This window comes from Eleutherodactylus coqui, chromosome 1, assembly GCF_035609145.1.
Source record: "Eleutherodactylus coqui strain aEleCoq1 chromosome 1, aEleCoq1.hap1, whole genome shotgun sequence".
NCBI lineage: Eukaryota > Metazoa > Chordata > Amphibia > Anura > Eleutherodactylidae > Eleutherodactylus > Eleutherodactylus coqui.
The window spans coordinates 385,686,142-385,700,589 of NC_089837.1; the positions used below are offsets into that span (position 1 = coordinate 385,686,142).

Below are 14,448 nucleotides of genomic sequence, written 5' to 3' on the forward strand. Positions count from 1 at the left end.
GACCGCCCGCTGCCCCGGGGACTTAGCTGGCCGCCCGCTGCCCCGGGGACTTAGCTGGCCGCCCGCTGCCCTGGGGACTTAGCTGACCGGCTGCTGCCTCAGGGACTTAGCTGACTGCCCGCTGCCCCGGGGACTTAGCTGACCGCCCGCTGCCCCGGGGACTTAACTGGCCGCCCGCTGCCCCGGGGACTTAGCTGACCGCCTGCTGCCCCGGGGACTTAGCTGACCGCCCGCTGCCCCGGGGACTTAACTGGCCGCCCGCTGCCCCGGGGACTTAGCTGACCGCCTGCTGCCCCAGGGACTTAGCTGACCGCCTGCTGCCCCAGGGACTTAGCTGACCGCCTGCTGCCCCAGGGGCTTAGCTGACCGCCTGCTGCCCCAGGGGCTTAGCCGACCGCCTGCTGCCCCGGGGACTTAGCTGACCGCCTGCTGCCCCAGGGACTTAGCTGACCGCCTGCTGCCCCAGGGGCTTAGCTGACCGCCTGCTGCCCCAGGGGCTTAGCCGACCGCCTGCTGCCCCAGGGACTTAGCTGACCGCCTGCTGCCCCAGGGGCTTAGCTGACTGCCTGCTGCCCCAGGGACTTAGCTGACCGCCTGCTGCCCCAGGGACTTAGCTGACTGTTTGTAGAATGATCTACAAGCAGCGTTTAAGGGCTTTTCAAACGTTTATAGTTGCGCACATATAATATACAGGCGCGATGCACAAAGAATGGAACCCATTGATGACGATGGATACGTTCTTATGATCAGGTTTTGTGCGCAGAAAAATATCGGTCCTGCTGCCTTTTCCTGTGTATTGTGCACTGAGGTCCCCATAGAAGAGTTTGGGAGGTGCGCAAATGCACACTCAGACCGATGTGATTTTTGTCTTATTGGCTATAAACATCGCGGCCGCAAAACAAGACAAAACAAAATTATTTATTTCAATGGTTTCGCTTCCACTACCGGGATATTTCGCACGAGGAAAGAGAGGATTGCCCCACCTTTCTTGCACATATATTTTCTACCTGCAAGAAAGATAGGGCACTTTTTTTTTAAATTTTCAAACTCGCTCGCAGAGTATGAATAGTCAAAAAACCACGGGTTGATGCGCTAATACGCTGCGTAGTGACAAGCGAGTCAGTCCGTCTGTTTTAGCCCTCAATATACGCATAAAAGCGCAATGCGCTGTGCAAGTCAGAGCACATCTGGACTCATTAGGCTATATGGCCATTTCAATCACAGGAGGGGTGTGCCGCGCTCATGTGGACTGGCCCAGCGTGCGCAAAAAGTACAGTACTATGCACCGATATGTGAGCAAATCTACTTCATCAAACTACGTTCACTGCGCAAATACGTTGTGCTGAAGCGAGCGTATTTGTGCTACCCTAGGGGATGTCTCAGGTAGGCGACCACTCAGGGCTTAAACAGATAAGCGTGTTGTAGTCCCGTTATACGGCCTTAAAAGTCATGGCTGCGGATAAAACAAAGCCATTGATTTCAATTACTTCGTTTGCACTACCGGGATTCCCGCACGTTATTACTATGTGCGAGAAAAAATAGGACTTGCGTAGTTAATACAACATGCGAGAAAGTTAGGGCAGGACCTATCTTCACGTTTTTTTTTCTTCAAACTCGTGCACTATAGCGCGGAGTTTCAATAGCATGGAAAAAAACTCAAAACCTCAGTTCATGCGCTAATATGCTCCGTAGCGGCAAGTGTATTAGCGGATGTGCCCTGTGCGCTTGGTCAAAAAAAACAAAACAAAAAGACACACGGGTCCGTGCGCTAATTCACTCCGTAGCTGCGTACGTATTAGCACATGTGCCCATCTGTTTAAGCACTTGCACATACGTATACCACTGCTGAATCCCGCAGTGGTATCCCTGCGTGCCCAAGGACATGAAGAGGAAAAAAACTATTTCTCACCTCTCCGGGTCCAGCACGGATCTCCTCTGAGCTGGCCAGATCTTCTTAGTTCAGCACTGCGGATGCTTCCAGAAGCGCCAGCCGACGCGCCCGGTGCATGCGCAGTACTGCCTTTTTATTTTAAATCTCCTGCTGTCTTACGTATCCGCGGCACAGCACAAAAACAGCTGTGTCTGTGCCGCAGGTACTAAAGGCTTCCATTGGCTTCAACAGAAGCCGCGGGAGCCATCCGTACGGGAGATCCGCAGAAAAATGGAGCATGCTGCGATTTCTTCCCTTGCATGCGACCTGCACGCCAGGAAGAAATCACATCTGCATGCTTTTAGCTGCCCTACGGATGCTAATACATCCCTATGGGCAGCAAGACGCACGGATGTTATAACTAGAATCTGCACGTGGACGTTGGGCCTAAACCAGTTAAAGGCCAGGTCATTTTTTTCTCCATTCATGACCAGGCATTTTTTTGTTTTCTTCAGTACATGTGGGTTTAAAATCTAGAGGGAACCTTTAACACCGGACAGAATTGTCTGCAGGATGCAGCGCAGATGCGGGTTTTGTCAGTTACTGCAGATTTTGTTGCGGTTTTAACTGCAAAATGCTTCTGCAGAATTTCTTGTGTTTTTTTATACAGACTTTAACCAATTAAGGACCAAGCACAGTAAATTTCCGGCGCTTGGTCCTGGGCTTTAAACCCACCCAATAGTACAAATACGGCGGAGGTTTAAACCCCCTGTTTTGCAATAAATCAGAAGCATGTCGGGTTGTCAGTTGTTAATCACAGCTGATAACCATTGGGAGAAGGCAGGAAAGGTTTTTAACCCTTCCTGCCTTCGGCTTTCTCTAGTACACAGCACTCAATGAGCGCTATGTACTAAAAAGTGAAAGTGAACATTGTTCTTCCACTACGCGAGCTGGCTGACGGGATTCCCTGTTACAGCCGAGCTACAGGGTCCTAGTAGACCCTGATCAGCTCTGCCAGTAACTATTGTCACTATGGGGGTTGTTTTCCATGTAACTGGCGCTTCTATGGATGCCCCAGCTACAGCGGGAAAGTGTCAAAAAACAAACAAACATGTGAATGTCCCCCAGAGGTCTTATATGACATCATGGGGGACATAGATGGTAAAATAAATAATTACATACATAAGTAAAACAAAATTACAGAATAAAATAAAAATATATACATAAAACACAGAAAAAAAACACAGCAAAAATAATTTTGGTGGCTGAAGAAAAGAAAAATAGGGCATTAAAACCACCACATGGGTAATATCTAGAGATGAACGAGCACCAGAATGCTCAGGTGCTCGTTATTCGAGTCGAGCTTTTCGTAATATTCGAGAGCTCTATTCGAGTAACGAACGCCATTGAAGTCAATAGGAGACTCTGAGCATTTTTGCAATGGACCCGCCGGGTGCCGAGTTTTTTTTGCTCTTCTCCCTCTCTCTCTCCTCCTATCTCTCTCTCTTCTCCAGCCAGCTACATACTGCTGTGGACGTGCGCACGCTGGCACGTCACAGCAGGAAGTGGTAATGCGGGGAGGGGTCAAATACGGCGTGGTGCGCGCTGGAATAACAAGCACCATCAAGTATGCCAATACTGGAACGAGCATCAAGCTCGGACAAGCATGTTCGCTCATCTCTAGTAATCTTCCTAAAAAGTGTCTGGTCCTTAAAGGGTTTATTGCGGAATTGAATCTCCTGTATGTTAGAAATCCACAACAACAATTCCTTAAGACGTTCTTTATTCCGCAGCAGAAAGCTTTCTGCTGCGGAATTTAATCCTGTGGTTTTGAAGTAACGAATTACGGATTTTCATAGATGCAGAATTCAAGCCCGATAGGGATAACATTGCAACACAGAAATGTCCGCACGGACTAATCCCGTCCCGTGTGAAAAGTCTCTAATATTTTTTCTCATTTAGTTGCTCAAATCATCTTAATTGATCTCACTATGATGTTGTTTGCTGTTATTCAGTTACTTCCTGGAGGTGGTTGTGGTGTATTCAGAAACATTGCTAATTAGTCTAATAGTAGCTCGGGTCACTTGAGTCATACATATGGTCCGTACAGGTCTAAAAACACGTAGCTAGAGTGACTTTCTCTCTGACTATTGCTATTCACATGTTGTTTTTATGTTTTACGTTTTTCAATTAAGAAGAAATCTGGGAAATTTTGAGTGCTGGTCCTTTTTCCCTCTTTTCCTGGATATAAGTGGAAAGTGTAATGAAACGTGGAAATAAGTTTACTTTTTACACTTTCTAATTTTTAATAAGACAAAGTCTCACTAAAATAAGTTTTCAGTTCGTGTCCCACTTCTCGTTAGAGTAGTTTTTATATATGGGATATATAGTTTGGGTTCATGGGGGGTTAGAGCCTACAGTTTGGGCTAGTGGCTACTTTCAAATACGTTTGTAGTTATTTATGTATTTTATTTATCCTACGTTTTGGGCCCCCTATGAGATCATTCAGGACCTTTGGAAGGGTTTATAACTTTAAAATATTTTTTTATTATTGCTAGAGATGAGCAAGCACGCTCGGATAATCCAGTTACTCGAGTGGGGGGGGGGGGGGAGATCTCTCTCACTCTCTCCCCCGCTACCCCCCTGCCGTTCCCCCCCTCCTCCCCGGCACGCTCGGAGAAGAATGCAGTTACTTGAGAAGAGCGAGGCTCGCTCGAGTAACTGACTTATCCGAGCGTGCTCGTTCATCTCTAATTATTGCAAATTTATCTTGTTACTGGGACTGTCATATTAGTCCCAGTTGCAGGGAGAATACATCCTGCTGAGATCCTGCAGCTTTCTGTCATCAGTCAATCCCGGGACTGGAGCAGAAGGTGAGACAATTCACATGCGGATTTAGTCAATGATTTGATGCAGAATCAATTCCGATTCTGTATCAAATATGTGGTGAAAAGCGCCATGTGAACTTACCGAAAAGGTTTTTTTTTTGCAGAATCTATTTATATTTGTACAAATTTTTACTTGTTTGTTTTTTTTCCCTTGTATTTGTTCACATTGTATTGTAGCATACTACCTAAAGGCAATTCTTAGTGAACTATGATCCTCACCTTCTCTACTTTCCTCTACAGAGAGTCTACTGGTAGAGGATGAAAGCTGCGATCGTTGCTCTCCTAATAGGAAATCTGTCCTTCTATGTTCGCTGTGGGATTATGTCAGGGGGTTCCATTACAGCGGCCAAAACCAGCACTGTGAAGGAAGGGTTCAGTTCGGTTCTACTATATTTGGAATAGCGTAGTCGGCTGTGTAACAAAAAGGAACGGAACCTTTGTAAAACGGACACCAAAGCGGTGTCTTTTTCACTACTGCAAGTGAATAATTCACTTCTGTTTCGGGGGTTCCTTCACAGTGCAGTTTTCGGCAGCTGCGATGGAACCCCAGGACATATTTCCTTAGCGTGATATTAGATGGCCTTGGTGAAACAAGCTGGTAGTTTAGTGTATAAGCTGTACTGAGACCGTACAAATACCCTGACATTATTTCATTAGTTGTAGTATGGTTATCCTAAACATTCTGTACAATTCCACAGGTTTTCTTGAAAGACTGCTGGGGGAGAAGAAGACAGTAGAAGACGTATTGGCTATATCCTGAAGGCAAAATGCATAAGATATGATAGCTGTATCCAATTCATCAGCAGATCTCTGTCAAAAGTAAGATGTCAAGCTTTACAGTATGGGATGGTGTAAAAATGCCCGTAATATCTCAGTATTACTACAGCATGTGTCCACGTAAGGTTCTTAATGAAGAACTGGACAAGAAACAATGTCAAATAACAAGAAAACAAAAAAGTTCTTGTTGTTTGACATTGTTTCTTGACCGGTTCTTTGTTTAAGACCTAAGGTGGACACATGCTGTAGTAATACCTAATATTGTACTGGATCATATTTTTCTCCAGCAGGTTTCAGGGTATTCTGTAGCTTCCTAATTGTATAGTGTGCACATATAATGAAAGAAACCAATCGGACACAAGTCATCAGCCTTGAATCTCAACCAGCTCTCTGGAGTTACAATTCCAGAGCCCTAATTTATTGAAACACATAATACCTGCCCTTTATGGGCGTATAACAGATTACATCAGTAACGTATACATATTCGTATTCGCTTGGTCATATAGAATTCCCTGCCTCCCTCCCCACCTTCTCTCAAGTCCAGTGTACATGTGCACTTTGTCCTCTCAGCATGCGGTCAAGCTAAAGGAATTCCAGTGTAGGTGGCAGTCTTTGTTTGAGAAGTTTCAGTGTTGTGGGGAGGTAGAGCTGGGGAAACACCCAATAATGAATATAAGTATACATATAGTATTGTGATTTAACTCTTAGAGGCTGCTGTGGAACTTTGTATTAGGCTAACATTATACCACACATCTTTCACCATGCCATTGTCCAGCAATTACCATAATGAAATTATGCAGCCATTAGCCTCTACAGAGTTAAATCACTACAGCTGCGTAATACTTCTAGTTTATTACAAATCAATAGACATTTTACGCTAACTAATCATCATGTCTACTATAATATCTCTAGAAAATATTTAACTCATCAAACCAGCAAGAAGTCTGCATTCTGCAAACAAAGATTCTTTCTACAGATACACTGTAAACGTAAAGGGAGTTGACCATTCAATAAATATTGGATTTCTCTGTTAGATGCCATGAAACAGAATAATTTTCCAATTAGCATCACTAAAGGGGTTGGCGACTAGCTAATAATAGGAAATGCTGCTGTTTATTTGTAATTTGCTTACTAATTTCACTACAGTACATGTGGCGTATAATATGTTGGGCCTTGTAGATGCATGCCATAGACTTGGGTAATACATTTCTGGATGTCTGCAGGCACCACTAGGAGGAATGTATCCGCTTACTACATACTGTTATACATTTCACTCTGTAATTAAACAGTGTGCAGTCGGCTCTGTTGGTGGTTGCAGACAGCCAGAATTTTATCATTTAAAGGGAACCTGTCACCAGGTTTATGCTGAACCCTGAACAGGTACCCGGTTTCCCCGAAAATAAGACAGTGTCTTATATTAAAGGGGTTGTCCCGCGCCGAAACGGGTTTTTTTTTTTTTTCAAACCCCCCCCCCCCCCCGTTCGGCGCGAGACAACCCCGATGCAGGGACTTAAAAAAAAAACAGCACAGCGCTTACCTGAATCCCCGCGCTCCGGTGACTTCTATACTTACCGGTGAAGATGGCCGCCGGCATCTTCTCCCTCCGTGGACCGCAGCTCTTCTGTGGGGTCCATTGCCGATTCCAGCCTCCTGATTGGCTGGAATCGGCACGTGACGGGGCGGAGCTACACGGAGCCACACGGAGCCCCATTGAGAACAGAAGAAGACCCGGACTGCGCAAGCGCGGCTAATTTGGCCATTAGACGGCGAAAATTAGTCGGCTCCATGGGAACGAGGACGCTAGCAACGGAGCAGGTAAGTAAAAAACTTTTTATAACTTCTGTATGGCTCATAATTAATGCACAATGTACATTACAAAGTGCATTAATATGGCCATACAGAAGTGTATAGACCCACTTGCTGCCGCGGGACAACCCCTTTAATTTTTGCTTCCAAAGATGCACTTGGTCTATTTTTCAGGAGATGTCTTATTTTTCCATGAAGAAGAATTCACATGTGTTGTTGAACAAAGAAAAAATGGACATTTCTTATATACTGTACAGTATTTGTCATCACAAACCAGCATAACCAGATAAACTGTGAATCCTATCAAGAATTTCTTGTCACTTCTATCATTTCCATGTACACACTGTCTAGAGACTGTAACGATCACCCTCTAAAGAATCAAAGTGACACACTGGTTGCCTGACTCACACACAGGGCCACAAAAAATAAGGTCTATAAAGTAGCTGGCTCCCACACACTGTCTGGAGACTGTAACGATCACTCACAGCAGTTCCTGGACCACTTGTACAGCAGGGAAGGCATGGCAGCTTCCAGCCACCAGGGGGAGCTCATCACAGCAGAATCACACAGCAGGGACAGGGCTAGGTCTTACTTTTGGGGGAGGCCTTATATTTAGCACTTCAACAAAACCTCTACCAGGTCTTATTTTCAGGGGATGCCTTATTTTCGGGGAAACACAGTATGTGCAGTGTGCGAATGTATGTCTTATTCAGCGTTAACATACTTTGAAGATGCGATTCAAACGGAGCTCTGAGTTATAGGGGCTGCGCAGCACTGGCTTTCCCCCACATCACCTATAGTGAAAGTTCTCTTCCTGTATAGAAACAGAGCCGTCACTAGATGTTGCTCAGTCTTTTGATATAGTAAATATTGCTATATTCGCAATTGTTATAAATGCAGTAATTGATATTAGATTTTATGGTTTAATAATTAATATTTTGATATTACTACAGGGAGAATGCAAACAGCATTTCTCTTGCTAGAATAAGCAATGGAAGCCTGGACCGTTCGATGACCCCGGTAGGTTGTTAGAATATTAAGCACATATTTAGTCCTGAAAGGGCTAGTGTAGGGTACATTAAAAGAAAAGTTCATTTCTGATAATTATCTGTATAAAAGGGTTATTTCATAGAAATGTTATTTAGTATAGAGTATGACCTCATGTCCACGGCATGCATGGATTCCACACGCAGATTTCCGCAGTGGAAGACTTGCGTGTCAGTGTGGAAATTATTTTTAAATGCTTGCTGGGGATTGTGGATGTGATTTTTTTTTTATTTTATTTTTTTTCCTTTTTCCGCGTGGATGTACGCAGATGCAGTGCAGATCGTCCTTGTGGAAAAAAAATCGCAAGACCAAAGTGCCTACCTTCCCCCTTCTCCCCACCTCCCTGCTTGGTCTCTAAGCCACCAGAGAGATATCTGCCCATAAATCCGCAATGCATCCGCAATTTAATTGCAGATGCATTGTGGATCGCTTGCTTCCATAGAGATCTGCACAGAATCCTTGGAGCATGCTGCGATTTCTTTTCCGTGCGTGCCATCCGCAAATCAAATCCGCAGGTGTTAATTGAAGTGCAGACGCTCCATGCTTCCCTATGGGCTGTTTGAACTACGGATCATCCGTAATTCAAATCCGCCCGTGGACATTGGGCCTACGTGTGTTTTCTTGCATAGTTTCTTTGCCTTTTTCTTTTATTTTCTTAGTATCAGTATATGCAGTTTTTTCTTAATGACACGTTATGTTAATTCTAATATTTGCTTTACCAGTAGCATTACATTGGAAATTCGAATGCTGACTAGTAATATCCACAAGAGATGGAAAAGCAATGGAGACGTTCAGTACATATCCCCTTACCAGTCTTTAGAATGTTCAGTTTTTTAGTTGGCAGAAAATTGGAAACTAACGGCAATTTTAAAGAATATCTTTGCATACACGATTACTGCTATCAAGTGTTATGTTGCTGATATACTGAAATATTTTTTTGTTTTTGAAAGTCCTGGTGCTAAAATACATTGCTCAAAATATTAAGGGAACAATTTGCTCAAAAGGTTAAAGGGCTTTTTTGAGTTGTTACTTTTATAAAGTTTTGGCCAAACCTATGTAAAAGTAATAAATAGAGATGAGCGAGTATACTCGCTAAAGGCAATTGCTCGAGCGAGCATTGCCTTTAGCGAGTACCTCCCCGGCTCGAGACTGCAGGTTCGGGTGCCATCGCGGGGGAGCGGTGAGTAGCGGCTGTCAGCAGGAGGGAGCGGGGGGGGGAGAGAGGGAGGGAGAGAGAGATCTCCCCTCCGTTCCGCCCCGCTCTCCCCCGCAACTCCGTGCCCGCGCCGGCACTCGAACCTGCAGCCTCGAGCGGGGGAGATACTTGCTAAAGGCAATGCTCGCTCGAGCAATTGCCTTTAGCGAGTATACTCGATCATCTATAGTAATAAACTCACTGCAGCACCGAACTGCCATCTTGGCAGTCCAGCACTGCAGCATCTGCCAATTGATTTTACCAGGATAGCAGGCTTGGTGATGTCTCACTAACATGTCACGTAGGCTTCTAAAGTAGAAGCTCCAAGGCAGTTTATGGCACATCACGGATGATGTCCCTGCCGGGCCCCCCATTAGTTACCGCAGTCATGTGGGTAAACAGTATGATATTTTATTTTTTATAACCCCTTATGTGCCCCCTCTTCTCCACTGCCGCTAAGATTAGGAACTCAGAAGACCCCTCTAAGGGAACACTTAAATCTTAGATCGAACCTTGATGAGTGAAAGACATGCTCACTGTGAACCTGCTCTTATATGTAAAGAAAACTGCGCGCCAATGACTGGGCCTGCATTTCTGATGAATGGCAGTTGGCATGCACGGTGCTGGGCTGAGAGCACAGGTCCTACTACAGGATATTGGGCCCTCACGCCACTCACATGGAGTCTGTTTTTGACTGTTTCTAACAGAAGCACGCAGACAAGTAGCCCGCTAGAGGTAATTTTGTAAGGCTCTGGCAGTGCTCCTCCTGTTGGGTTGATGCCCTTCTACGGCCCTGATGGCTCTCTTGGTGAAACAGCCTGTACCCTGGTATCTGCTCCATGCAGCTAAGACTTTGCTGGGAGACATGGCAGACTTTTTAAAGATGGCACATATGGATGTGCCATCCTGTGGGAGCAGGACTTTTTGTGCAATCTGATTGGGCTGCAGGTAACACCTCATGTACTAGTAGTCAAGAGGACACTAGCAAGATGGAAAAAGAATCAGCCAGGAAGGATATGAAGAGAGAAATTTCCCATGGCTACTACCTGCAAAACCTTTCACCTTAGGGGAGGGTTGTCTGAGGCTGCATGAGCACTAGCAGTTGCGACTATTGCTCATATTTTCCAAACAATTGCCGGGCTGAGCCGGCAAGTGCAGGTGCAGCCTGGCAATTAGTGTTATTACAAGAGTGTTAACATGTAATAGCAACCTTGCACCTGCTGTCACTTTCATTTGCATCAAAGCAGGTGAAATTGAATCAGAATCTCTTATGCTTCCAAAGGTTGCACTCACAAATGGTGTTTTGGGTGCGTTTTTGCAGCATTTGAGAATTGCAGAAAAAGAAACTCATGTGGTTTTAAAAAAGTGCATACATTTTTCGGATTCATGGATTGCTGCGGTGTACATTTTTTTAAAGTCCTTATGAGAATTGGAAGTAGCGATTGTTTGATCGTTTGTACAATATACTGCAATACTTCAGTATTGTATTATACTGTATTTCTGCAGGCATTCTATTAAGCCCTGCTACAGGCATGGCTTAATAGTTAGAAATACATGACAGCCCTGTGGTCATACACAAGCCCTCAGGCTGACACCAGACCGAAACAACTCCTTGTGATCTCATTGCGGGAAAGCTGTTCGGAAAACAGATGAAGCCCTCTCCCTCTCTTGGGCCATTTAAATACCACTGTCAGAATTGACAGCTGTATCAAAATGCATAATGTCCACAATTAGAGTTATCTGTGATTGTGCTGCGGGGTCAGTTTTTCTCCATACTGACACCACAATATTTTCATCACATTGTGTCAAAAGGTTAAGTGATTTGGGATTATATTGTGATGCCTAACTGTTCCCTTGATTTCTGGAGCCATCTCACTGATACATTAACAAAACTGAACTGGTGAGCAAAATTGATCACCCTAAACAGAGCAGTAAAGTGCAGGCATGTAAATGATGTTCTTTTGGCTTCAAGTTGGTATTTCAGAGGGGTGTTTAGTAAGCTCAATAATCCTCCCTTTATTGTACATGTTATCCTGCGATAGATTGCACTAAAATTATTTGTATACTTGACTAGCCCAATACTGCAAGCTTCATCTTCATTACTTTGATTATTAAATACTAGATAAAGAGAGGCCGAAGACAGTCTGAAAATCTCTCTCGCAGAAATTCCCCAAGGCGGAGCAGGGACAGCCGCATATCAAATGGGGAAGTAACCGAAGCGGTTACCTTGTTTGAGGTTATCAGCATTGGAAAACGAGCAATACAGGTAAGATTTCATATAGAATCTACTCAGCACTTTGTGGGGCCATGTTTTGTGCCTTCCAAAAAGTTGCAATGTTTGACATTGTACTATAAATTGAGAGGCTGAGCTTTGATTCAGATGATCTGTTTTATGCCAAGCTTTTTTGTTGTATAGCAAATCAGTATATGAGGCAACACTGTTCTTACAAAACTTCACTCTCTGAAACCTTTAGGATCTGTTTCTTTAAAACTGGTCACAATTGCAGTAGTTTTGCTTAGGCTCGGACCACAGTTTCACTCGTATTCCTTCCACATTGAGGGTTTGCAAGATCATATCATTTATCCTTTATGTATTCATATAGTTCTTCAAATGTACCTTATGTAACGGGTTAAACACCACTGTGTATATGCAGTATCGTGCAAAAGCTTTAAGTACTGTATAATATAATACAGTGTATATGGCAAAAAGTCTGTAGAGTAAGAATGCTTTCAAAAATAGAAGTGTTAATAATAGAGATGAGCGAGCACCAAAATGCTCGGGTGCTCGTTACTCGAGTCGAACTTTCAGTGATGCTCGAGAGTTCGTTTCGAGTAACGAACCCCATTGAAGTCAATGGGTGACTCGAGCATTTTTGTATATCGCCGATGCTCGCTAAGGTTTTCATTTGTGAAAATCTGCAAAACACAAGAAAGTGATGGAAACGACACAGAAACGAATAGGGCAGGCGAGGAGCTACATTTTGGGCTGTATCTCAAGTTCCCAGGTCCCACTATTAAGCCACAATAGCGGCAAGAGTGAGACCCCCCCCCCCCCCCCACTGTCAGCGTAAAGATCGTTCTCCTCTGCCACAGCTGTAACAGCTGTGGCAGAGAAGAACGATGTTAGCCCATTGAATTCAATGGAGCCGGCAATACAGCCGGCTCTATTGAAAGCAATGGGCTGCCGGCATACGCGGGATGAATTGTCGGGAAGGGCTTAAATATATAAGCCCTTCCCGACAATTCATCCCGCGTACGCCGCAGCCCATTGCTTTCAATAGAGCCAGCTGTATTGCCGGCTCCATTGAATTCAATGGTCAGTGCTCGTTTATTCGAGACGAGTACCGCGTGGTGCTCGTCTCGAGTAACGAGCATCTCGAGCACCCTAATACTCGAATGAGCATCAAGCTCGGACGAGTATGCTCGCTCATCTCTAGTTAATAATTTATTTTTGTCAGTTAATAAAATACATAGTGCATGAATAACAGAGAAATCAAAATCAAATCAGTATTTGGTGTGACCACCTTATGCCGTCAAAACCGCATCAATTCTTCTAGGTAGGGATTTTGTAGGATTATATTCAGTTGTATGACTACTATTAACCAGTTATACCAAACAGGTGATAATGATCATTGTTTTCATATATAGGTTAAAAGAGTCTTTAATTGAAACAGATGTGTAGGAAGCTTAAAACTCTGCTAGAAAGGTGAGGTTGTGGAAGACAGTTTCATACACCAAGACTGAGTACAGCCACAAGACAGTGGTTGGCCAAGGAAACAACAGATAGTAGTGCAACAGATTAAAGACACATCATGCTAATAACAGTGAATAGTTCCATTTGTTTCTGTCTGGGGATTCTGTCACAGTGCCATTTTTGACGTGTGTGACGGAACCTCCAGATAAAAACGCTCCTTTACTGGTATGCACAGTACGCAGAGACTGTTCAGCTACCATTCTGCTGAACCACTGTAGACCATGTTAGCATACTAAGTAGGTGTAATTTATCTCATGGTGGCCCTTTGTAGTCTGTTGTAGATGACTGGATTGAAGCCTATCAAGCGGACAGGGATGCAGCTCTGCTTGATCTTATTAATTTCTACATTCAGTGCTCAGGATGTCAAGGTAATTGCATTCATTCATTTATTTTTCTTTCATGCAAAATATGAATAAGGCCGGCTGCACACAACCAGATTTGAATTGCGGTATTTCGCACATATTGATGGAATAGAGCATTCACATGCCTGCTCAGATGAGCAGATAGCGATTTCCACAAGCGGTTTGAAAATTGCAGCACGTTCTATTTTTGTGCGGATTTCAATGCAAGCCGTCCGACCTGCAGCCCATCCACAGTTGACATTGCGGATAGGTTGCGGGTACCCGCATCATCGAAAAAAACAAAGATTTAAAATAAAAAAAAAAATCCGTATTGTGCATGACTGACAGCGAGCTGCCACGGTCATCTGCAATACAGAAAATAGAAGGTACGTGGGGTTGTCGGCCGCGGTCAGAGACTGATTCCTCTACAGGCTCCCGCTTGCAGAATCTGGATCGCCCGTGGGCCTAACAAACTAATATTTATGTACCTTTTATTTTTAAACAACCTTGTGTAATGTATGGTATGTAACTGAAGTGTTTCTGTTTTATGTAAATTAATCCTTTTAACTACCAGTGATTTTTCATGTTTTTTTTAAATAAAAACAAACCAACAAGAAAAAAACGAGAAGCTCTTGCCCTATCTTTCTCGCATGTAGTATTAACTACGTGTGAGAAAGATTGGGCAAATCCTATCTTTTCTTATACTATTAATGTGTGAGAATCCAAATAGTGTAAACAAAATAATTGAAATCAATGGTTTTGTTTTTCCC

The 14,448-nt window shown here is 44.0% G+C and overlaps 1 protein-coding gene across 4 annotated transcripts in view; it reads left to right on the top strand.

Annotated features, from left to right (window-relative positions):
• Positions 1 to 14,448, top strand: part of LOC136579225 (cohesin subunit SA-2-like) — a 94,937-nt gene that overhangs the window by 577 nt on the left and 79,912 nt on the right. For 3 of the 4 annotated variants that reach the window (XM_066579653.1, XM_066579644.1, XM_066579659.1), the window contains exons 2-5: positions 5,457 to 5,577; positions 8,295 to 8,361; positions 11,706 to 11,849; positions 13,609 to 13,705. In XM_066579653.1, coding sequence (XP_066435750.1) covers positions 5,537 to 5,577; positions 8,295 to 8,361; positions 11,706 to 11,849; positions 13,609 to 13,705 — 349 coding nt within the window. In that variant the 5' untranslated portion in view covers positions 5,457 to 5,536. The remainder of the gene's footprint in view (positions 1 to 5,456; positions 5,578 to 8,294; positions 8,362 to 11,705; positions 11,850 to 13,608; positions 13,706 to 14,448) is intronic. The other variant, XM_066579660.1, reaches the window with a different exon arrangement.